This window comes from Pelobates fuscus, chromosome 2 (assembly GCF_036172605.1).
Source record: "Pelobates fuscus isolate aPelFus1 chromosome 2, aPelFus1.pri, whole genome shotgun sequence".
Taxonomy (NCBI): Eukaryota; Metazoa; Chordata; class Amphibia; order Anura; family Pelobatidae; genus Pelobates; species Pelobates fuscus.
This window is the reverse complement of record NC_086318.1, coordinates 161,241,237-161,268,707: the sequence shown is the minus strand read 5'-3', so window position 1 is coordinate 161,268,707 and position 27,471 is coordinate 161,241,237. Positions and strand designations below refer to the sequence as shown.

The window sequence follows — 27,471 nt, the reverse complement described above, 5'->3', positions numbered from 1 at the left end:
TGGCTGTCACCCTAGCTGCCCTGTTGTGTATTTGTACCCCACCTCCTCTAGAATGTAAGCTTGTTTGAGCAGGGCCCTCATCTACCTATTGTTCCTGTGTCACTATGTAATTGTCTCATTTATTGTACATTCCCCCGCCCTTTCATAATATTGTAAAGCGCTGCGGAATTAGTTGGCGCTATATAAATACCAATATTAATAATAATACATAGTGTCACAAACGCACCCTACTTCAAGAGTGTGCATGACAAAAAGGAGTTGTAGTGGTGAAAGTGTTAAAGTTCACTATTTGTCTGCACTAGACCCGAAATAATGATAAAATACCCCTTAAGATCACCCACATTTAAACATAAATAATATAAATATTATTATAATAACGCTGCAACCACCAAGACAATTTATAAATGGGGTGCCTTTGTATCCTAGGTAAATGAATAAGAAAAACCCACCAAATACAACTTAGCACAATATCTAAGCAATTGCAAAACACTCATTAATTAGTCTCTTCAGGTAACGTGATTCTTTACCAGACAAAGGCAGAACTTAATAAAGGAATATTTATTATGAGCAACAAATAGTCACAGTGCTTACAAAACTATAGATGACAATCAAATTAGTTACACCAACAACAGATAAAAACAAAAGGGATAAAATAAAATAAGTCCTAATCACTTACTTAAGTTTTTAAAAGTAGAACTTCTGCCCAAGGGGGCTCTGGTAAGAAAGGTGGTGACTAACTTAGAATTAGATCATGGCCCCTAAGCATGTCCAATACACATTTCAGTATCAATGGATATATACACTGTGGATTACAAAGCCTGGCCTAGGGGTGGAGTTAAGGCATATCTATAGAGACAATAAGTGACCACCCCCTTGTCTTCCAGATCCACATCAATCCAAATAGAAACTTTTTCTTCTTTCTCCTCTTTTGTACATGCCACAGAAATAATAATTGCATCTATACATTTGTTACCATTTCTCCATTCCATAGATATATGTCACACTTCTTACTTGTATGAAAAAATAAATAGTGTGGCGCACTCAGACTACAAAACAATACAAAAAACAAAGAAGGCTACTAAAATCTTACTTCTTACTTGTGACCCAATATAGTGGACATCCCAATCCCTTCCCATATGGTTAAGTTATGCTAATCATGTTTGGGCTTGTTTTGAAGATGGTGCTTGTCCCATTCTAAATATAATAACAACAAGGCTCAATTATTATTCTGTGGGTACATATTAATGTTTCTTTTTGATATGATACTTGAACACAAGATCATTAACATATCAAAGATATCAATTCCTCAATTAAGTGGCAGAGGCCATATGGCTGAAGTCAGCTAGTTTAAATCGGAACTAGACATTCAGGCATCTCAAGTGTAACATATCACACCCTCCAGAGCTTCGAACTAGATTTCCAGGCATCTCCAGTGTAGAATCTCACACCATGCAGAGTCTTTGATTAATCATCCATGTTGCAAGCCATGTTCCTATACAATCTGCATTACCCCTTCTGTCATATGACCTCTACCAAGTAGCCAATTCATATATGCACTACACAAATTACATTAAATGGCAATATTCTATAGTGCAACAATGAATTACCGTATATACTCGAGTATAAGCCGAGTTTTTCAGCACATTTTTTTTGCTGAAAACCCCCAACTCGGCTTATACTCGAGTCACTGTCTGTATTATGGCAATTTACATTGCCATAATACAGACAGGGGGCTGTGGGGGCTGCAGAGCTTTTACTTACCTCTCCTGCAGCTCCTGTCAGCTCCCTTCTCCTCCGCGCCGGTCCGGTCAGCACCTCTGTCAGCTCCCAGTGTAAGTTACGCGAGAGCCGCGGGGTGATAGTGCGACTTACAGTGGGAGCTGACAGAGGTGCTGAACGGACCGGCGCGGAGGAGGAGGGAGCTGACAGGAGCTGCAGGAGAAGTAAGAGCTCTGCCAGCCCTCTGTCAGCTCCCAGTGTAAGTCTCGCGAGAGCCGCGGGGTGATAGTGCGACTTACAGTGGGAGCTGACAGAGGTGCTGAACGGACCGGCGCGGAGGAGGAGGGAGCTGACAGGAGCTGCAGGAGAAGTAAGAGCTCTGCCAGCCCTCTCCTACACAGTGCCCATCCACTGGACCACCAGGGAGTGAGAGCCCCCCTCCCTGCCATGTATCAAGCAGGGAGGGGGGACAAAAAAAATATAATAAAATAAAATAATAATATTAAAAAATAATAATAAACATAATTAATATAACAAAAATAATATTACAATTATAATAATTAAAAAAATAATAATAAAAATGCTCACCCCCCACCAAGGCTCTGCATCACACTCTGCATCACACACACACACTGCACTCATGCACACACTGCACTCATACACACACTGCATTCATACACACACACTACATTCACACACACACACTGTACTCTCATACACACACTGCATTCTCATACACACACACGCTGCACTCATACACACACACGCTGCACTCATACACACACACGCTGCACTCATACACACACACGCTGCACTCATACACACACACACTGCACTCATACACACACACTGCATTCATACACACACACTGCATTCATTATATACACACACTGTAAATAAATATTCAATTAACATTATTTTTTTAGGATCTAATTTTATTTAGAAATTTACCAGTAGCTGCTGCATTTCCCACCCTAGTCTTATACTCGAGTCAATACGTTTTCCCAGTTTTTTGGGGTAAAATTAGGGGCCTCGGCTTATATTCGGGTCGGCTTATGCTCGAGTATATACGGTATGCACCCTTGGCGTGACATATAGTATGATGCATAGTCACAACAATCTGTAAATAGCACACAGATTAGTGCATAACCTCCTATAAAAAAGACCAGAATGAGAAAAAATAAACAGAGACTAATGTAAAGTATTATTCAAGGCAAATTGAATTCAGTAGATTTGAACCATTTCACTGTCGGCATTACATTAACATTTTAGAGATTGATAAAGCTAACGATAGAAGTTTAAAATACATTTATTTTAGAAACCTGATTTAACTGTATTTATTATATGTGGGCACTATACTTAAATGTGTATATTATAGTCACATCTACTGTATATGAGAAAACTTGTATTTTTGCTTTTATATTAATAACATTTCAGGCACTGTGTGAAATATTGCAAGATAAAGGACACTGATTACTTTCTAAAGCTTTTCATTTCCCAAATATGTTGTTATAAAGGATGAAAATCAAGTTATATATATATGTACAAAATTACTGAGTTATGATATGTTTACATACATAGATGTTGTACTATTTTTTTTTTTTATCAAAACATGCTTGGTAGTGAAGGTGCTAAAATAAGAAATGTTACAGTCAAAAGTTCTAATATTTATAAAAAATTATAATTTACTCTGTTTTTACAAAGCCATACATTGCGGTCAGCCTCCTCATGTTACGCATGGAAAACTTGAAGGATCGGACTTTAGTTGGGGATCCAGTATTAGTTATACATGTGTAGAAGGATATCAGCTTTCAAGCCCATCTGTACTGGCCTGTGAAGGAAAAGGAGTATGGAGGGGCGAAGTTCCTCAGTGTCTCCGTAAGTTTTTTATAATGCTTTTAATATGTTTTACCTATCTGATTTATAAGGTAATATTTATAAAAAGACTGATGGAATTTCATTGGCAAGGATATTAATTTAAGTTTAAATGCGCAAGGACCGCATTAGCAAAAAATAATCCATGTACTCTCTGATCAAATGTTGCAAGGTAGCAATGTATGAGATTGAATGCAGACCTGATTTAAGCCTGTCCGAATGCAACCAAAAATCTGAAATCCAAAATTGAATGATAACAATCAGGGACTGGATTGTTAAAATATCCCTCAGCAGTGTGAGGGTTAACTATGTGGCAACAAGCCTTCACCCATAAACCAGCTGACACAAAAAAAGTTAGGAAAATTAAAATGAGGTTACCCCATATAACAATCTGAAGGATAACCACAAGTGAAGAGCCACAGGCTGCACAACATAGGGTGAACAATGCAGTTTTATTGTGGAATGCAAGACAAAACAAGGATACATAAATCGCTGGTAAGACCACACCTTGAATATGCTGTGCAATTTAGGGCACCTGTTCTAAAGAATATCATGGCACTAGAAAAAAGTGCCATAAAGGATATCATGGCACTAGAAAAAGTGCAGAGACGAGCTACAAAATTGACAAAAGGAATAAACCATTTTAGTTAAGAAGAAAGGTTAAAAAATGTAAATCTGTTTTAGTTTTTTTAAAATGGCATCTCAGAGGGGATATGATAACATTATATAAAGATATTCATGGCCAGTACAAACCATTATCTGTAAATCTATCCAGGATATGGAATTATCTGCCTTAAGAGGTGGTTTTATTATAGTTCATACAGATGTTTACACTGCAATTGGATAAATTCTTCTAAAAACATAACATACAGGGATATCATTTCTAATTAGTGGGGTAATAGCTGCTTGATCCAAGGAGACATCTGACTGCTATTTTGTTTCTTAATTTGTTGCAAAATTGGAAGTGCTTCAGACTAGGTTTTTTGCCTTTTTTTGGATCAACAGCAAAAACATATGTGAGGAAGGCTGAACTCGATGGACACAAGTCTCTTTTCAGCTATGTAACTACAGTTGCAAAAAAAAGTATGTGAACCCTTTGGTCTCTGTGACTCTGTCCTCTCGTGGTTTTCCTCTTATCTCTCCCAACGCTCATTCAGTGTCTCTTTTTCTAATGATACCTCCTCCCCTCGTCCTGTCTCGGTTGGAGTCCCCCAAGGCTCTGTCCTTGGTCCCCTTCTATTTTCTCTTTATACTGCCTCTCTTGGCAAATGTATTACCTCTTTTGGATTCCACTACCACCTGTACGCTGATGACACCCAACTATATCTCTCCTCCCCGGACCTCTCCGCTGCCGTCCTGCAACGTGTCACTGCTTGCCTTGCTTCCATCTCTGGCTGGATGTCCTCCCGCTTTCTGAAACTCGATCTCTCTAAAACTGAGCTCCTTGTCTTTCCTCCTCCTAATACTGATCCTCCTCTTTCGCTCTCCCTTTAAGTTTGTGCTACCCACATCAGTCCATCCTTGCAAGCATGCTGTCTTGGCGTCATACTTGACTCTGGTCTCACCTTCGAGCCTCACATCCAGCATGTTGCCAAATCCTGTAGATTCCATCTTAAAAACATAGCCCGCATCCGCCCCTTTCTTGCACCTGATACTACCAAGGAGCTTGTCCATGCTCTAATAATTTTCTGCATGGATTATTGTAACCCTCTCCTGATTGGTCTTCCCAAAAGCCGTACTGCACCCCTACAGTCCATAATGAACGCTGCTGCTAGACTGATTTTCCTCTCTAGTCGTTTCTCTCACACTTCACCCCTCTGCCAGTCCTTACATTGGCTTCCTGTATGCTATAGGAGTCAATTCAAGGTACTAACTCACACCTATAAAGCACTGAACAACTCTAGCCCCTCTTATATCTCCTCACAGATCCATAGTTATGTCCCTTCTCGGTCTCTCCGCTCTGCCCGTGACCACCTCCTGTCCGTTGTCCGCACCCGTACGGTCAACTCACGCTTGCAGGACTTCTCGCGGGTGACTCCCTTCCTATGGAATAGCCTGCCTACCGCCATCAGACTCTCCCCTAGTCTTGCAACTTTTAAGAAGTGCCTTAAAACCCATCTCTTTAGGAAAGCTTATGGCCTCCACGCCTAACCCCTACCTCACATACCTGTCTCTTGCCCTCTCCTAAAGGGCAGCCCACCTTATTTGACTGCAAATTCCTTTCCTAATGTGTTTTACACTCCACCTCCTATAGAATGTAAGCTCGATTGAGCAGGGTCCTCTTCAACCTATTGTTCCCGTAAGTTTATTTGTAATTGTCCTATTTATAGTTAAATCCCCTCTCATAATATTGTAAAGCGCTACGGAATCTGTTGGCGCTATATAAATGGCAATAATAATAATAATAATAATAATATGGATTTCTGCACAAATTGGTTATAACATGTGATCTGATCATCATCTAAGTCACAACAATAGGCAATCACAGTCTGCTTAAACTAATAACACACAAAGAATGAAATGTTGCCATGTTTTTATTGAACACACCATGTAAACATTCACAGTGCAGGTGGAAAAAGTATGTGAACCCTTGGATTTAATAACAGGTTGAACCTCCTTTGGCAGCAATAACTTCAACCAAACGTTTCCTGTAGTTGCAGATCAGACGTGCACAACGGTCAGGAGTAATTCTTGACCATTCCTCTTTACAGAACTGTTTCAGTTCAGCAATATTTTTGGGATGTCTGGTGTGAATCGCTTTCTTGAGGTCATGCCACAGCATCTCAATCAGGTTGAGGTCAGGACTCTGACTGGGCCACTTTAGAAGGCGTATTTTCTTCTGTTTAAGCCATTCTGTTGTTGATTTACTTCTATGCTTTGGGTTATTGTCCTATTGCAACACCCATATTCTGTTGAGCTTCAGCGTGTAGACAGATGGCCTTAAGTTCTCCTGCAAAATATCTTGATAAACTTGGGAATCCATTTTTCCTTCGATGATAGCAATCCGTCCAGGCCCTGATGCAGCAAAGCAGCCCCAAACCATGATGCCCCCACCACCATACTTCACAGTTTGGATGAGGTTTTGATGTTGGTGTGCTGTGCCTCTTTTTCACCACACATGGTGTTGTGTGTTTCTTCCAAACAACTCAACTTTGGTTTCATCTGTCCACAGAATATTTTGCCAGTACTGCTTTGGAACATCCAGGTGCTCTTGTGCAAACTGTAAACATGCAGCAATTAACAGAAAACGGTATAGATGTGGCGCTCAAGGGTCAAATAGGTGGATGGTGCAGCCAAAACCAAGTATATCACCACTATATATACTTAAAGAAACATGCACAACCAAAAAGAGGTAAAAGCGCACACACACACCAACCGGGAGTGATTACCTTAAATCGGACAGAAAGGTATCTCCTCCTTTATATACAATAATAAGATTCTCTATTGGAAAATCCACTTTTATGAGCCGTTTAGAAGTAGGCTCAGGACTTATGCAACTTTCATGTCACTTAAATGGGACATGTGCATTTCCTTGAATCCTCAGGCCAGTTCCCCTTAGGTCTCAATGATCATCAAGTTTGGAGTCAGGAGTCAGGAGCCAGGAGCCAGGAGTATCAGGATAAGTAGTTTTATTTTAACAAATAGTTAAAAGATAAATAATAAGAAGCAGTATTGTACGTGTTGCAATACCCAATTATTCAGAAATTCTGGAAGAGAATTCACAAAATTGTCCAACTAATTTACCTAAACACCTTTACCTGCTCACAGGAATATTACATCTTTCTTCTCAGACCACAAGAACTCTCAAAGATAGAACACACCTTGTTCTGTTACTTAGCTATGGCAGCCACCCAACTCATCCCTAAATACTGGAAACAACCTCAACCTCCCACGATACGGGAGTGGATTCAGAAGGTTGAAGAGATCAAACTAATGGAAGAAATTACATCGGCCAAATTAGGGAAACTTAACAAATTCAGAGCGATCTGGAACCCCTGGAATGAATACAATAACTGCACACCATAGGCTATTGAACATATAAACAAATAGAATATTCTGTAGTCTTAACGACACACATCAGTAACCCCCTCAAGTAAACACTTGGTCTTACAGCCCTTTACCTACCTTTATTTACTTTCATTTACGTTGTTCTACCTTCACTCACTTCTGCTTACTTATGCAAACTTTAATTTATTTTAATTTACCTTTATTTAACATTACATACTTTTATAAATTTATTTTTAATTACCTTATCTTGCTCTACTTCATTTCATATTGCATTATATTGATATATAATGGGTATGTAACTATGGAACCTTTACTTAACTACAAGTAATACAAAGATAAACGAAGAAACATCGAACTAAATCTTCAGAGACTTTATAATCCATAATTGCACTAATCTATAAGAAAAATACAGTAATTGTTACTAGATTCACCCTTAATGTAACCTATTGTCAACTTGTTTAATCCTGACTCTGTATAAGTTATATTTTACTAACAAATCAGATTATCAAAGTGAGCAGATCCGAAGCTGGCAAAGGAAACATAGTTTCAAGTCAGGTACTAGGAATAAGAGCTCGACTCCACAGCCATTGAAGTATGCTAATCCCAATCAATCTCGATTCCATCACACTCATAGGCCCCACGTCGAGTGGGTGAAATACACCAAAACCAGGCAACAAGGGAGAGGGTCTCCATCGATCCCCTATAAGGCACAACCCGTTCTTGGAAAGAAAAACAGATCCCCCACGTTTCGTGATAGAAGAGAACAGTACAATTCCAAGTATACTCCTGTGGGGATCCACTCACATAATACCACCAGAACGGAAGAGATTACTTACGGGACCGACAAACCCAGAGAACTAGGGGCTAAACCCAAACATGTATCCCCTAAGAAGAACAAGTTAGCCAGTACTACATCTGAAGATTTTTTGGAGTTAGCCCCCTCACGGAGTATGGAAGAGAGAAATTTTCCCCTCTTCCGAAATCTATCCAGCAAAAGGAGGGGGGCTCCCATAGAGGAACAAGAGGAGGTGGAAAACAGTCCGGCCAAACTGAGGTGTCTTCAATGAGAGGTCTATTTAATTTATCATCATATACCCTGGATGAGGGAGAAATCTCCCTACTGAATAAGGGATTAAAATATGCTCCAGATAGACTACCTAATATAATTGATTTGTTTAAAGACCTCAATCATTTCGTCAGGAAACTCACGGTGGTACGATCCTTTAATCTTAGGGGATCCAAAGGGTTTGAAGATTGTCCTAAATTTTTAAACACTCCACAAGACAAAATCATTTTTTATAATCTGATCTCTCTTTTGGAGGAACACGATGTCCCAGATCCCAAGGAAGACCTGCTAAGCATTCTGGATTCGAATATTCCGTCTGGATTAAAACCACCTTCTGTGTTCTATCCTCAAGCGGATAAAGGCCCTTATATCCAAATGTTCTATGAGTTGGTCCTAAAAGAGTTGAGAGTCCTCTGCAACGATCTTAAAAAGAAAAGAGCAAAAGTATGTAACAACTTGGAGAAAATTGAACTAACAGCAATGTCCTCCTTGAAAAACAACGACAATTTGATCATTAAAGGAGCGGACAAAGGAGGGGGTATCGTCCTGCTGGATAAAGTGGACTATCTAGAGGAAGCACATCGAATTTTGGATAACGTGGATTATTACAAGGTCCTAACCGGTGATCCTACTCCATCTTACAAAAAAGAGTTGAGAGAACTTATAGAACAGGCTCATTCGAATGGAGCAATTGATAAAAAAGAAAGGAGTTTTTTCATCTCAGCCAAAGGGGAGATTCCGATTTTTTACTACCTCCCCAAGGTGCATAAATCCCTCACTAATCCACCTGGGCGCCCCATAATATCGGGTTTAGGCTCACTGATATCACCCATATCCAAATGGGTAGACTTTCATTTGCAGAGGTATGTACCACACTTGCCTTCATATTTAAAGGACACAGGACATGTGCTCACGATTGTTAAGGATTTTGAATGGCGAGAACACTACTGCTGGCTGACCATTGATGTGGCAGCACTCTATTCAAACATCGACCACACCTTGGGTTTAGAAGCCATTTCGTCATATCTAAGATCTGACCCTCTACTTCCAACCCACCAGTCTCACTATATCGTCAGGTTTACCGAGTTTATGTTAACCCATAATTATTTTGAATTTGATGACAAGTTTTTTGTGCAAACCAGGGGTACCGCGATGGGGGCGAGTTTTGCTCCATCCTATGCCAACTTATTTATGGGTCACTGGGAACAGTCGATGGTACTCAGTGATCCGTATTGGATGGAGCGACTCGCCCTCTATCGTAGGTTTATTGACGATATTCTTATTGTCTGGAGGGGTGAGTGGAATGAGGTGGAAGACTTCATGTCCTATATCAATAACAACCGTTGGGGTCTTTCCTTTACATATAAAAAACATAAGTCTACCATAGATTTTTTGGACCTATCCCTCACGGGGTCTAAAGGGCGGATCACCACCAAAACATACCTGAAAAATGTAGACGTGAATGGCTATCTGCATGCCAATAGTGGCCATCATCCAACATGGATCCAAAATATTCCTATGGGGCAATTTACCAGAATCAAGCGAAATTGCACACTAAGGTCGGATTATGAGAGAGAGTCGCTGAAGCTTTGCCAGCGGTTTCTGGAAAAATTCTATCCACCAAATAAGATTTTGAAGGCTTATATGAGAGGACACAGTTCCAACCAGACATTGGAGCCTGGGCCTCAAGGTCCTAATCCATCTGAACATGGAAGTCATACGAATGAACACTACATCATTCTGGATTTACTTGAACACATTCAAGTCCCTAAGTTAAAAAGAGCTAAATATAACATCAGCACTAAAGAGGTTGGAAAAAGTTCCACACCAATATTTACCACCACGTTCAATAAAGGCTTTGACGAGATCATCAATATTTTTTATACATACTGGCCCATTCTTACCAAGGACCCATGGTTATCATTCTGTATCTCAGAAACCCCAAAGGTCACTTTTAGAAAAGCCCCAAATTTAAAGAACATTCTGGCACCCTCCAAATTACATCACTCGAATGAAAAGAGCAAAGAAATAACAACTCACAAAGAAGGGATACCGAACAAAGGTTGTGGCCGCAATATATGTCTTACATGCAATTTTATCTGCGTTCAGAGTTCCACCTTCAGCCCATTCAACAACCCCGATGTTATTTTTCCAATTCTATCAGAAATCACCTGTAACACCTCATTTGTAGTGTATCTAATAACTTGCCCATGTGGGCGGCAATATGTGGGTCAAACCACGAGACCCCTCAAATGTAGATTCCGGGAACATAGAACAGCCATCATCCGTAATGATACCAGGTCTGCAGTAGCCCGTCATTTTTCAATTTTTCATGACAAGAATCCATCTGGAATACAGCTTATGGGGATAGCCCATGTCCCCCCTTACCAAGATGAGGCAAGGAGAAGAAGAGAACTGATTAGGTCGGAGTCAGTCTGGATCTTTAAGCTTAATACCATGACACCTAATGGTTTAAATGAAGAGCTGGAACCCTTCTGATTTGTTCAGTTTTTCATACTTCTTTTTTGCCTCAAGAGGTATCCGTAGTGATATCTGGTTGAGGGTGGTTGGGTATGTTGAGTTCTGCTCAGGGCCTGCCATATCCTCATCCATGGTTTCACCATGTAGATAGGTTGTGCCACTGACAGTGTCTGTTGGATATTATTTGGCCCATTATTGATTCTATTTTATTTCGTTGAAATTTGAAGATCAGGCATACTACTCTGCTTGATCTATACCTTTATTTAGGTCTAGAATATTCAATCATTTGCCTATCTATAAAGCCCAAATGTATTATCCTTATATTATATATACCTTTTTAGTAATATTTGTCTTAGTTTGAGTTTATCATCCATTAATACTATGTCTGCCCCTTTAAATAGACAGTGTCTGTTGTTGATTATTAAGTTTCTCTCATGTTTCCAAGGGGGATCTATATTGGTACCGGGAGAGGCTGGTGGGTTCTATGGAGTTCTGTTTGGGGCCCTTCTTAGTTCCATTATGTCTTTGGTTACTAACTATTACAGTTTAAAATTACTTGGTTCATTATTTATTCTATATTTTATTTTTTATACTATGAAGATTATGCTTATCACTTTGCCTGATCTACATTTATATCCATATCTAGAAGAGTTAGTTAATTATTCTCCACCTATTATACTTAAGTATATTGTTCATAGACTACACTTACATTTTAAACAAAATGGTTTCCGTTTGAAATTACAATTTGTAAAATTATATCTGCCCCTTTAAATAGGGATGGGTCTGATTATTTGTGCTATGGGTATACATATAGATTGTGTAGGGTTTTGTTTATTATTTTGTAGATTTATTTTTCACTCTGTATATACAGAGTTTCTAGTCTAACTGTTATTTATTAATTTAAGTTTGAGTAATGTTTATGTCTATTTTCCATTCACATTTATCAATAGTATTCTGTGTTATCAATTTTAACTGATTTAGAATTAATTGTCTGAGTGTTAGGGGTGGGTGTTTTCCTCCCTCAATTGTTCAATTACTCCAGCATCTTGGAGGTATTTAAATCCAATTATCCTGCAGCTATTCAGTCTTGAGAAAGTCCCGTGGGCGGGACGAAACGCGTAGACGTGACTGCATGTGTGGCTGGTTCCACCGGATCCTTTTCGGCTGCCTTTATTTGTTTTATTTTATTACTTATTATTTTGAATTTATCATTTTTTATTTTTCTGGGTTTATAGATTTTTCATTTTTTGTTTTGCTTTTATTATTTGTCCTCTGTTTTTTCATTTTCCACTTACCACCTACCAGTTTAGTTAAGTGAAGTGAGGGCTACTATACCTCCGGATATAGTTAAGCCGAGGACTGACGGCTACTCATTCAAGGCGGCTTCATTTCAACTACACCGCGGTCTTTTGAGAAGATACCGACCGCGGCATCTATATATATATTGTGAGTGACTCACCAGGTGCCATAGAGTGTGTGGTCTGCTACATCATTCACCGCGGTCTTTTTCGAAGATCCCGACCGCGGTGCATATCACCGTTCCTCGACGGACCCCCTTTGAAGTGGGTCTGATACCGGCGGCATAGAATCCTCTTCTATACCCTTTCCCCTTTTTTGGGGGGTTGTTCTCCTCAATTACCTCGGTGGGGGGCCCACACCGAGGCAGGTACTTTTTATTATTGTTTATGCATTATAGTTTTTATTTTTTATATATAGGTTTTTATTTATCTTTTTGGCAGCTGCTTCTGATACCGTATGTGATACTTTGTACTCTGTATACAGAGTTAGGTGACAGATTAATATATTATACTTTGTATGGTGTTACATATTTTACAAAGAGAGTTGATTGATACATTGTTCACCAAAGTGGATCCGTGCACACATTGTGATTTTTTATTCATTCAGTGTTTTGTTTGATTTTTTAAATAAATATATCCATTTTTTGTATAAGTGTTAAGTCACAGTTTATACAATAGTTATTTTTTGACATATTCATCTTTGAGCGCACATACTTCTTTGTACTTTTTTGAGCTACCACTCAATTTTAGACGCTTGTGTATGTATGTAGCTGCCAGTCTTAAATTTTGTTATTCAATACACCTGATATCTATCTTTTATATTTTACTATGTTGTAAACTCGCTTTAACAATGTATGTTTATTTTCAAAACTATAAAACAATAAAAATTATTTATAAAAAAAAAAATGACTACAGCAAACAAAAAGATTATTTACAGTAAAAACATCAAAAATGTAGCGTTCTCTATCCAAAAAGTTTATTTTATCAGATTGTGTAGAGTATTTTAAAAAAGAGGTCTATTTTTTATTTTAAGGCTGGTAGTGGGAACAGTATATTTATGGATATAATTAGCATGTTTGAGAATAGCTTGTTGATCCTAGGAGAAATCATATTGACATTGTGAGTCATGTAGGATTTTTTCCATTAGTGACACATATTGGCCAATGGTCTCCAAATTTTTATTAAAAAGATGTATGGAATACTAGTTACTGTGTAGCTATGTAACTGTAATAATAATTGAATCAAAGTATGGATGATAGCCCTTTGATCATCAAATACAGAGCTTAAAGGGACACTATAATCACCTGAACAACTTTAGCTTAATAAAGCAGTTTTGGTGTATAGAACATGCCCCTGCAGCCTCACTGATCAATCCTCTGCCATTTAGGAGTTAAAACCCTTTGTTTATGAACCCTAGTCACACCTCCCTGCATGTGACTTGCACAGCCTTCCATAAACACTTCCTGTAAAGAGAGCCCTATTTAGGCTTTCTTTATCGCAAGTTCTGTTTAATTAAGATTTTCTTATCCCCTGTTATGTTAATAGCTTGCTAGACTCTGCAAGAGCCTCCTGTGTGTGATTAAAGTTAAATTTAGAGATTGAGATACAATTATTTAAGGTAAATTACATCTGTTTGAAAGTGAAACCAGTTTTTTTTTTTTAATGCAGGCTCTGTCAATCATAGCCAGGGGAGGTGTGGCTAGGGCTGCATAAACAGAAACAAAGTGATTTAACTCCTAAATGACAGTGAATTGAGAAGTGAAAATGCAGGGGAATGATCTATACATTAAAACTGCTTTATTTAGCTAAAGTAATTTAGGTGACTATAGTGTTCCTTTAAAGGTTTTATTTTTATAGTTTTACTTTTTGGTTTTATAAATAATAATTTATTTTCCAAATATGTTTTTAGTAAGTTATTAAAATTTTATCATTGTATTTTATTCTTTTCTTTTTTTTTTTTCCTATCAGCGGTATTTTGTGGTGATCCTGGTACACCATTTGAGGGACATCTTAATGGAAAAAGCTTTACTTTTAAATCTGAGGTTTCATACCAGTGCAGACCACCTTTTGTTTTGGTTGGATCCTCAAGACGAATTTGTCAGTCTGATAGTACCTGGAGTGGAATTCAACCTAATTGTATTGGTATGCACGTCTTTTCCAATATTTTCAAATATCTAATAAGCATGTTTTGTCTTAGCAAGGCCATAACAGAAAATTAACTATACTGTCATTTGTAGAATAGATGTCTTAAAATGTAGCTAAAATACAGAATATTATCCCCAAAGGCTAAATGATTTCATTATTGTCTCCTTTTGAATGCTTTTCTATGCCTCACAGTCATACATTTCAGGAACTTTTAACGATTTATGAGACAATAGTGTTAACTTCTTTGATTTAAAAAAGAGGTTAAACAGAAAGTCATGTCATTTAATGTGGTTGGTTATATTACTTTCAAGTAATGGATGATGTGCAATATAAAATGTAGTTACAATGTAAGGATGTCCTTTAACTTTTACAGGAATGTATTCAAGAATTTAAGAACATTTGACATACATATATTAGTTTTAAGAATATAAATATACTTTTAGTACAATTTTTAAATAAGTAAATTAACCATACATTTATTGATGCTAGTAGGAGCACAAATGCGTATGTTTACTTCTGGACCAAATCAAGCTTCATATGGTTGCCATCATATGGTTTTTATTCATATTAACACTACCTAAATGTCCTTTATATGTTTATATATTTATCATGATTTCTTATCTCTTATGATAATCTTAGTCTGCTAAGTCTCCCAGTCTCTTCCAGGAAGCAGGTTTCTTACTTACTCTTGTCTGTAGTCAACAATTCTTTTACCCAAATTTATCGAGTTCCCAGGTACTATTTCTGGGAGTCTTCCAGTTTCTATTCCACATTTCCCAGCTCAGGATTTGTCTCCTTAGACACAGTGTGCCTTACAATTAGTCTTCTCAGTTACACATAGTCTCCAGAAATCTCCACACCACATATCCTATATCTCCGAGTCCCCTCAATTTCTTATACTTTTTTCCAACTCACTTTCACTGCTCTTTCTCTCTTCATGTTCACATATTCATCTATTTTTTCTCCCCCTCCCTCTTCCATTACTCTTTCCACTTCTCTCTCATACTCACTCAAACAAATTCTAAGCTCTCTCAGTCCGCTATTTTTCATTGCCCTCTTCCATTCACTCTTATTGTTTTCTGTGTGTACACTACTCTATCTTTGCTCTTCTGACATCATACCTTCATTATTCTTCCATTTAATTAGTTATCCATTCTAGAATCTGTACTATTCCAGTATATATGTTTAATAATGGATGCACTCGAAAATGTTCATAAAATGTATCATGCTTTTATAATTTCTGTGATTTAGCACTAACACATATTTAATTGTCACTGTTCTACAGGTAATATGGTAGTATCCTTCAATTTGACTTAAATTACTGTAATTCATATAATTTATCATATACATTTATTCTATTTTGTTTCAAGTATTGTGAATGTGTCAGTGATAAGCTGACCGAAAAAAAACATATGATAAAGAACAGAGTTTGAAACATGAAAAGTTATGTCTGCTACGCCCTATTTCTATGAAATTAAGGTCTAAGTAATTTGGTTTAGTTTACTTTAAGGTACCTTTAAATACAACATTGCTTATAAAAAGTAGATTTAAGCAAACATATAAAATCATGTTGGACATAAATTGCAAGAGATAGCTGTTTTAAATAGAATATTTCAGAAATTTCAAGGACTACGTTTTTATGAGAAAAGCATATTAAAACTGTGATTTGACGTGATCATGCTGGGAAACTGGAGTTTGGAAGACTCAGGAGTTATTATCAAGTGTTTGGAGCTGGAACAGTAAAGGTATTAAAAGGCTTCCAATGTAAGGTCAGATCATCATAAAATAAGGTGAAGAATCTACATAACTATGGTATGTTAATTTCACTCTCAAGGAAAGAGAGATGTACCAATGTGCAAATGAAAGGTGTATATGCCAGATAAGTTGTTAGAATAGGAAAAAAAAAGTTGCAAAAAAATGAAAGGCTCCATGGGTAAGCTTGTTTCTCGTTTTCTAAAGATTATGAAGTTTATCAGTTCTTTGTATGCAACCTTGAGACTACTTCAGTAAAATGGACAGTACAATACAGTTTACTTTTTAAATTCAAGTTTTTATTCCTTTGAAACATGACCAGATATATGCTCAAAGCATTTAAGCTATTACAAGAGCAACACATTGAAATGTCATCACAACACATGACACTAATTTAGTTACAATAATTATTTGTATCCAATATTGTGTAATTGAATAACTATAGAAGTATTCGCCAGTGGTGGGAACTGAATGTTTTTTTAGAATGTAAATTTCTTCCTCATAATTTTGTAAAAAATAAAATAGACAAAACAGACGAAGAATGTTTTTATTAACACCTTCAGGACGGAGTCAATAGTGCACGTTCTGATCAAAACAAAACGTAAACAAAAACTGGAATTTGCGCTATATGTCTGTTCAACCGTAATTCCCCTCTTTCATATCATATGCACCCACACTTATTATATATCATTTTGTTCAGGAGAAACAGGGCTTTAATTTATCATTAACTATTCATATATGGAACAAAATTCATTATGAATAAAATGAAAAAAAATGTGAGAAAATAAGATTTTTTTTAAAATTTGTATTTCCGTCTGATATTTTAGCTGTGAATGTCATAATACTGTTAGGTTTTACTGCAAAAAATGTACATATTTGTAATCAGCGATGTCTCACAAGTACAACAGTACCCCCCATTAACAGGTTTTATGGTGTTTTGGAAAGTTACAGGGTCAAATATAGAACGTTCCATTTTTAAATAGAAATTTGCCAGATTGGTAATGTTACCTTTGAGACGGTGTGGTAGCCCAGGAATGAGAATTACCCCCATAATGGCATACCATTTGAAAAAGTAGACAGCCAAAGTTGTTGAAAGTGGGGTATGTTTAGTCTTTTTTAGTAGCCACTTAGTCACAAACACTGGCCCCCGTGTAACATATTACAACAATAATATAGTCCATAAAAGTGCCATTCGTTTGTAAAAAATGCAAAAAACTTCACTTTTACTTAAAATATCATCGTTGTAATACACTTTACCAGTTTGAAACACTAATATTTGAGTTCAGCAAAGTCTCCAGAGTAAAACAGTATCCCCCATGTACAGGTTTTATGGTGTCTTGGAGAGTTACAGGGTCAAATATAGTGCTTGCGAATTAAATTCTCTGCACTTTCTCCCTGTGTTGTTAGGCATGTCAATCAAATTTTAATTAATCAAATCATCTAATCATGTTAAAAGATTACTTAAATATACACGTAGAATTTTAATATATATGCATTTATAGGTATTTAAATTCTGCGTGTATACTAATGTAATCTTTTATGCAATTATATGTATTTATCTATATATTTGCGGTTATTTGTATTTTATATATAGATAGATATATATATATATATAGAATGTCATTCTAAGTGTATTTTGTTACCAATATATATATATATATATTAATAACAAAATACAGTTAGAATGAAATTACATATGAATATATAATTTATATTACATTTTGTTTCAATATTTTATTTATTAATTTTATTATTTTATTTATTTATTATTGTAATTATACGTATTTATATATATATATAATATATGTGTATATATCTATTATATATAATATATGTAAATTATATATATGTAACGTCATTCTAAGTGTATTTTAATACTAATATATGTACTTATATTAGTATTAAAATACACTATGTATGATGTTAAATATATAATATGTATATATATTATATATATATAATATATATACATATATTATATATTTATAAATATATTTATTTTATTTTTTAACATGTCTAATTTTTTTTTTTTTACAGATCCCACCAGCAGGGGGACTGTCTGATATTTCAGACAGTCCCCCTGCTGGCAGATCCACAGCCAGCTATAGGGGGCCATGTGATCGCTCTTTGAGAGTGATCACATGGCCCCTGGGGGCCTGATTTGCCATGGGGAGGCTGCCTGGGCTGTGAGGCAATCCTCCCGAAGTGGAGTGCCAGGAAGGTAAGTAACCCGGGCGCTCCAGGGCTCAAAGCCGCTACGGCGTTCTATGCCGCCGCAACGGCTTTAAAGCCCACTAAATGCGGGACGGCATAGAACGCCGTAACGGCGGGAAGGGGTTAAGCCATGGCCACTCGGTATCAGCACTACTAACAACATAGAAACATAGAATGTGACGGCAGATAAGAACCATCTAGTCTACTCAATTTTCTAAATACTTTCATTAGTCCATGACCTTATCTTTTATCCAGGATAGCCTTATGCCTATCCAACGCATGCTTAAACTCCTTCACTGTGTTAACCTTTACCACTTCAGCTGGAAGGCTATCCCATGCATCCACTACCCTCTCAGTAAAGTAATACTTCCTGATATAATTTTTAAACCTTTGCCCCTCTAATTTAGGACTATGTCCTCATGTTGTGGTAGTTTTTCTTCTTTTAAATATAGTCTCCTCCTTTACTGTGTTGATTCCCTTTATGTATTTAAATGTTTCTATCATATCCCCCTGTCTTGTCTTTCCTCCAAGCTATACATGTTAAGATCCCTTACCTTTCCTTGTAAGTTTTGCCCTAAAGTCCATGAACAAGTTTTGTAGCTCTTTTCTGAACTCTCTCTAAAGTATCTATATCCTTTTGGAGATACGGCCTCTAGTACTGCATACAGTACTCCAAGTGAGGTCTCACAGTGTTCTGTATAATGGCATGGGCACTTGACTCTTTCTACTGCTAATGCCTCTCCCTATACAACCAAGCATTCTGTTAGAATTTTGTGCTGCTCTATTACATTGTCTGCCTACCTTTAAGTCATCTGAAATAATTACCCCTAAATCCCTTTCCTCAGACGTTGAGATTAGGACTCTATCAAATATTCTGTACTCTGCGCTTGGATTTTTACGCATTTTTATGCATTATCTTGCACTTATCCACATTAAATGTCAGTTTCCACAACTCTGACCATTTTTCTAGTTTACCTAAATCATTTGCCTTATCCCTCCTGGAACATCAACCCTGTTACATATCTTAGAATCATCAGCAAAAATGCATACCTTGCCATCAAGATCTTCAGCGATATCACTAATAAAAATATTAAAGAGAATGGGTCCAAGTACCCTTGTGACAAGACCATGCTTCGAATATACTCCATTGACTACAACCCTCTGTTACCTGTCACTCAGCCACTGCCTTACCCATTCAACAATATTGGAACCCAAACTTAAAGATTACAGTTTATTGATAAGCCTTCTATGTGCAACAGTGTCAAAGTCTTACTGAAATCTAGGTAAGCAATGTCTACTGTACAACCCCGATCTATTATTTTAGTGACTAAATCAAAAAAATCAATAAGATTAGTTTGGCATGATCTGCCTGAAGTAAACCCATGTTGTCTCTGATCTTGAAATCCATGCAATTTTAGATGTTCAACAATCTTATCCTTTAATATGTTTTCCATTACTTTTCCCACTACTGAATTACTGGCCTATAGTTGCCTGACTCCTCCCTACTACCTTTCTTGTTGTGAATGGGCACAACATTCGCTAACTTCCAATCTTCTGGGACTACTACTGTTAACAATGATTGGTTAAATAAATCTGTTAATGGTTTTGCTAGTACACCACTAAGCTCTTTTAATAACTTTGGGTGGATTCCATCAGGTCCCATTGACTTATTTGGCTTTACTTTTGACAGTTGACATAGAACCTCTTCCTCTGTAAACTCACGTGACAAATTACTAATTTGACCTTTTTCCTAACTGAGGCTCCTTTCCTTCATTTTCATCTGTAAATACTGAACAAAAATATTAATTAAGGCAGTCAGCTAGACTTTTTGTTTTTAATCTAACTAATCATTATTTTACTTTCCTTTTCTCATTTATGTATCTAAAAAATGTTTTATCCCCTTTTTTTACTGACTGTGCTATTTTCTCTTCTGTGTGTGATTTGCAAGCTCTTATAACTTGCCTAGCCTCCTGCTGCCTAATCTTATAGATCTGTCTGTCTTCCTCACTCTGTTTTTTTTTTTATAATTACTACAGAGTACCCGAGTGGTTTCCTAATTTTTTTGCTTTTACTGACAAGCCTAATGCAATTTTCTGTTGCCTTCAGCAGTGCAACTTTTAAATAATCCCATTTCTCTTTGACTGCATTTAAACTGCTCCAGTCTGATAATGACACATATTCTAATTATAGAAAAGTCTGTTTTTCTAAAGTCTAAAACTTTTGTTTTTATGTGGTGTGACTCAGTCACTGTTTTTATATTAAACCACACTAACTGATGATCACTGGATCCTAAACTTTCACCTACAGTAACATCTGGTACCAAATCTCCATTTGTTAACACTGAATCTAGTATGGCCTCTTTACGTGTTGGCTCCTCAACAACTTGTTTTAGAGACAATCCCAGTAGGGAGTTTAGAATATGTGTGCTCCTGGCAGAATCAGCTTTTTTGGTTTTCCAGTTCACATGAGGAAGATTAAAGTCAGCCATGATGATAACTTTCCCTTTCATTGTCATTTTAGCTATTTCCTCAACTAGTTCCCTTTTGAGAAAGATGCAAACCATAGTTTTTGAAATGAAGTCAAATCCTTGCTCCCTACACCATTCACCAAGCCACAAGTTAAAGTCCCTAATACGCATCCGCCTGTCGTTCTGAGTGTTATGCACAGGCAGAATCTTCCATATATTATTGGCAAAAGCACAAAACGTCCTTTACCTGTGAAACCTCATTGCAAGCCAAGTCATTTGTCCCTAGATGGACAAGTACATCCAATTCCCCTTCCTGCTTTGCTCGCTTAACAATATTACAAATACGTCTCCTGTCTATGTGAGCAGTAACTCCAGGAAAACATATCACAAGACCACTATTGTCCAGCTCCACACCTCTTATGATAGAATCCCCCAACAAAAACTGCTTTCTATCAGGCCTCACCATAGTATCCAAGCCTGTCGCCATAATACAACTACACTCGGTGCCTGAGAATGTCTCCACAACACCACTACACTCGGTGAGGAGTCTGTCTCCACAACACCACTACACCCAGTGCCTGAGCTTGTCTCCATAACACCACAACACTTGGTGGCTGAGCCTGTCTCCCTAACACCATTACACTTTTAAAGTGCTAAAAATGAATTATGTAGAGCAACAGACTGTGCAATATGCCTTTTATCCACAACTCTAAGTCTACCAGATCCTACAGTAATCCATCTGCCATTCCTAGTATGTCTCTGCGGCAGTGGCTTTGATAATTTACAAATCTAATCTAATCACATATACAATCTCCTGTCGCAATATAGAGAACTGTCTACAGATTAGACAGCATCCAAATCTCCAAAAAGTGCAACGTGAAACAAATGCATAACAACTATTACACTGAACTAAATCAGCCATTTTAATAAGGTGAGTAATTTAAATCAAACAAAGCTTAACTTTTTTTTCTTCCTGTATACCTAAGATTACCTCCAGTTTATCTCCAGAACATCTCCAATCTCACACTTTGAAGCAGCACTTAGAAGTAACAACCACGCTATATAGTAGCAACCAAGCTACATAGAGGAGTTAGTTGTCCAAATCAGATAATGTGGTGAAACTACAGATCCAAGCTTAGATTAGAGCCTTTGTACTTCAAATGCCAGATACAATCTGAAAACGTATTTTTCTGTAAGTTTGCAGTGGCTTGTACGATAAATAAAAGCATAGAATAAACTGTTGGTTACCTGCCATTCCTCTTTACAAATTGACATGAATTGAAATGGCACCATCTCAAAAATCTGCATACCCTTAGTTCATCAATAATAGCGTGCAGTCTTTTGTTATCATTGTCTATGATGCACCTAATTCTTGCAGGAGGTATAGCTGCCCAATCGTCTTTTCAAAATGCCTCCAGGTCATGCAAAGTCTTTGGTCACCATGCATGAACAGCTCATTTGAGATCTCCTCAGAGTGGCTCAATGATATTAAGGTCAGGAGACTGGGATGGCGACTCCAGAACCTTCACCTTTTTCTGCTGTAATCACTGGAGGGTCAACTTGGTCTTGTGCTAGGGGTCATTGTCATGTGGGAAAGTCCAAGAACCTCTCATGAATAATGCAAATTGTCTGACAGTATTTTCACACTACTTCACAGTGGGAATGGCATTGTTTTTACTATTGGACTTGTTTACACCTTTCCCAATATATCACTTATGGTGACCATAAAGCTTTATTTTGGTCTTGTCACTCCAAATTACATTGTGCCAGAAGCTATGAGGCATGTCAAGGTGTTGTCAGACATATTGTAACCAGGCTTTTTTGTGAAATTGGTGCAGTAAAGGCTTCTTTCTGGCAACTCAATCATGCAGCTAATTTTTCTTCAAGTATCACCATATTGTGCTCCTTGAAACAACCACACCAGAGCAGCCTGTATTTTTCTTGAGGTTAACTGTACGTTTTTCTTTGTATCCTAAACAATTCTTCTCGCAGTTGTGGCTGAAATCTTTCTTGGTCTACTTGACCATGGCTTAATATCAAGAGATCCCCAAATTTTCCACTGTTCCAGTTTCCATTTTTAAGGCTCTGGATATCTTTTTATATCCTTTTCCATCTTTATAAAGTTCAATCACCTTGTTATGCAGGTCTTTTGACAGTTCTTTTCTGCTCCCCATGGCTCAGTATCTAACCTGCGCTGTGCAGCGATGTGAGAGCTAACAAACATATTTATACACAGACAATAATTGCAATTTAAAAAGCCACAGGTGTGGGAAATTAACCTTTAATTACCATTTTAACCTGTGTGTGTCAGGCACCTGGGTGTGTAAACCTTTGATCAGGGTCATTTGGGTGATTTCTGTTATCATTATGATTTAACAAGAAGCCAGACAACTATGTAATAATAAATGGCTTCATATGATCACTATCCTTCAATAAAAAAAAAATCCAAATTTGCATGATCCGTCATATTTTCAAAACAATGCCAAAAAAAAACAATACCATTTCTATGCAAACTTTTAAGCAGAACTGTACATTAAAAATTTAGTAATGTGTGTGTATATATGTATATATATATATATATATATATATATATATATATATATATGTGTGTATATATGTATATATATATATATATATATATATATATATATATATATATATATATATATATATATATAAAAAATGATAATTTAGGCACTCACCCCTGCAAATTACTTCAGTATATCTTGCCTTTGGTGCTTCCAGCGTCCGGATATATATCAAGCGATAAAGTGGAGCACTCCAAAAGGACTTTTCAATCGTGTATTTATTGGTACAAAAAAAGCTTACATTAAATCATCTGTTTCGACGTTTCGACCCCTCAGGGTCTTTATCAAGACCCTGAGGGGTCGAAACGTCGAAACAGATGATTTAATGTAAGCTTTTTTGTACCAATAAATACACGATTGAAAAGTCCTTTTGGAGTGCTCCACTTTATCGCTTGATATATATATATATATATATATATATATATGTGTGTGTATGTATATATATATATATATATATATATATATATATATATATATATATATATATATATATATATATATATATATATATATATTGACGAAAGTTCCACTTGAGAACTGAAATGTTGATTCACCATGGCAGATGCCTGAATAAAAGATACATTTTTTTTCCACCATACTTTTAAGACCCTGGAGTGCTATTTTTACATTATATATATATATATATATATATATATATATATATATATATATATATATATATATATAGTTGTGGTGTGGAAAAAAATGTGGATGAAAACCCCTTCCACCTGAAGTAAGTGGGTAGTTAATGCATTGCTAAACACAAATACACACACCTGTCAAGCCATAAAACTTGCTTTTCCCACAGAAATCTCACTTTAACAGTGCTCTCACTACTGCAATGGATTCTGGGTAGGCATATGCAAATAAGCTCAAGAAAGAACCACATTTTTGCCTTATAATTCCACTTTATACATGGATTCCTTGGATAATGTTTCTGCTGTATACAACAGCTTTGAAACACAACTCAGGAAGAGGAGCAAATGCAGTGAACCACTCATGGACAGCTGTTTCGTTGTTAATGAAACTCATCAGCATGAGGTGGATAACTGGCTTGCTATGGAGGCTTGGCATTACTTGTAAAGTACATACCAAAAGAGTTGTTGTGGGGGGAAAAGTGTGGATGAAAACCACTTCCACTTGAAGTAAGTGGGTAGTTAATGCATTGCTAAAGAAATGAACATTCAATTCATGGGCAACAGCTCTGGTGGACATTCCTGCAGTCAGCATGCCAATTGCATGCTCCCACAAAACTTGTGACATCTGTGGCATTGTGCTGTGTGATAAAACTGCACATTTTAGAGTGGCCTTTTATTGTGGCCAGCCTAAGGCACACCTGTGCAATAATCATGCTGTCTAACCATCATCTTGATATGCCACACCTGTGAGGTGGATGGATTATCTCAGCAAAGGTGAAGGGCTCACTAACACAAATTTAGACAGATTTGTGAACATTATTTGAGAGAAATAGGCCTACATAAAAAAAGTCTTAGATCTTTGAGTTCAGCTCATGAAAAATGGGGCCAAAAACAAAAGTGTTGTATTCATAATTTTTGTTCAGTGAATGTGTATATATATATAGAGAGAGAGAGAGAGAGAGAGAGATAAACAATACTTTTTATGTATAGCACATACGTTGTATATTTGCTAACATAAAAATCATTCAGAAGTGTCCATACAAAGACCTTTTCTAAAATTTTACCTTTTGCATGCATTTCAGATCCAGCTCACAACACCTGCACAGACCCTGGTACTCCACATTATGGGATGCAAAACAGTTCAAAGGGTTATCAGGTAATAATACAGATGTTATGCACATATATACAGAGGTGTAGTTATTGCTCAATCAGTGATATTCTATTTTAGGCACAATTACCCTTGCAATATAATTGTATATATAAAGTGAACTTTAACCTCCCCATACGCATTGAAGACATCATATATCACTAGAGATGTATGATGTTTTAAATGTAAAGTTTTGCTATATAAACTCACTTTGACTTTAAACCGGCACTACCATGTCTTCAGCTTTGTGGGTTCTACTTTTCTGTAACACCCACCTCTGATCAGACCACACTTGCCATGCAGGGAAACTGTCATCTAGAGTCTAGCTCAGGGGTTGGCAACCTTCGGCACTCCAGATGCTTGGACTACATCTCCTATAATGCTTCTTCAGCCACAAAGCTGGCAAAGCGTTAAAGGAGATGTAGTCCACAGCATCTGGGGTACTGAAGGTTGCCTATCCCTGGTCTAGCGACATTGCTTCCTTAAATCAGTCACTCCTTTGTTATACTCCCCTATAGTATAGTCTAGTAGAGTCTATGCCAAAGATTTGACTTTTAGAAGGTAGATACACCTATTTTTAAGTACAGAGAGCAAAAGAACATAATCAATTGAATCAATTCATTAATACATTTTAACACATAAAATATAATGTTTGATTAGTATAGTTAAAATAAGGATTAAATAACCTTAGAACACAGTGATACTGGGAGTGAAGGAATACATACATGGAATAAGGTATATATACACAGGGTAAATGATAAGTACCTTAATGGGTTAACAGAAATGAGAATATAAAGTACTGAATTCTCCAAAAAGTAGCCATAAGATATATCAGTTATGTAAACTTCTCGTCAGAAGAAATAGTTACTTTTCAATACAGTCATGGCTGGAAAATGGTAACAAACTGAAAAAGTACTTCTGTCTAACACAATTTCAGAAAGGGTAATTATCTATTGAGTGAGCAAAAATAAAATGAAAATCAAAACAAAACAGGGGGGTGTCACCTAAATGTCTAGTTTGGTAGAGCCAAACTTTAAGTGAATTGCTGTCAAGATCCCCTAAAATAAAATAAAAGAAACAAGATAATACATGTGCAAATAATAGAGATATCTGAGCTTCAGAGTTTCATGGGTTTACTGAGACAAAAAATATAGCTAGTGCTGATAATATAAAAAGAAGCCCCTATCGGTGTGACGATAATTTGTAATGTCTGCTTGATCAGAATGTTGCGGTTAGTAAATGCCGATATCTGTCAAAAATAACTAACCCTACGTCTGTGCCTTCAAGGGCACCTAATATAAAAACTGATCTGTAGATAATCAAATTTCCTATGACTGCACCGACTGAACTCTTGCCTAGCCGCCCCTCAAGAATCTTGCCTACCTTCTAACATCAAATAATCTGGTATATATAGATAATCTCAGGTAAGTATGATAACCAAGTAAAAGAAGGTAATGGGTAGATATTACTAAGGTGATAAGAGCAGTGGAGCCCCGACGCGCGTTTCGCTGGTTAGGCAGCTCTTCAAGGGGTAACTGGTTTCGCCGGTTAGGCGGCTCTTCAAGGGGTAACTGGTTACCCCTTGAAGAACCGCATAACCGGCGAAACGCGCGTCGGGGCTCCACTGCTCTTATCACCTTAGCAGTATCTACCCCTTACCTTCTTTTACTTGGTTAACATACTTACCTGAGATTTTCTATATATACATGATTATTTGGTATTAGAAGGTAAGCAAGATTCTTGAGGGGCGGTTACCCCTTGAAGAGCTGCCTAACCAGCGAAATGCGCGTCGGGGTCCCCTGCTCTTATCACCTTAGCAATATCTACCCCTTACCTACTTTTACTTGGTTATCATACTTACCTGAGATTTTCTATATATACCAGATTATTTGGTGTTAGAAGGTAGGCAAGATTCTTGAGGGGTGGCTAGGCAAGAGTTCAGTCGGTGCAGTCATAGGAAATTTGATTATCTACAGCTCAGTTTTTATATTAGGTGCCCTTGAATGCACAGACGTAGGGTTTGTTATTTTTGACAAGTAGCGGCATTTACCAACCGCAAGATTCAGATCAAGC

At 37.0% G+C, this 27,471-nt stretch overlaps 1 protein-coding gene across 1 annotated transcript in view; it reads left to right on the top strand.

Annotated features, from left to right (window-relative positions):
• Positions 1 to 27,471, top strand: part of CSMD1 (CUB and Sushi multiple domains 1) — a 1,854,468-nt gene that overhangs the window by 1,800,433 nt on the left and 26,564 nt on the right. The window contains exons 60-62 of the mRNA XM_063441118.1: positions 3,424 to 3,597; positions 14,416 to 14,589; positions 25,334 to 25,407. Of these exons, the coding sequence (XP_063297188.1) occupies positions 3,424 to 3,597; positions 14,416 to 14,589; positions 25,334 to 25,407 (422 nt within the window). The remainder of the gene's footprint in view (positions 1 to 3,423; positions 3,598 to 14,415; positions 14,590 to 25,333; positions 25,408 to 27,471) is intronic.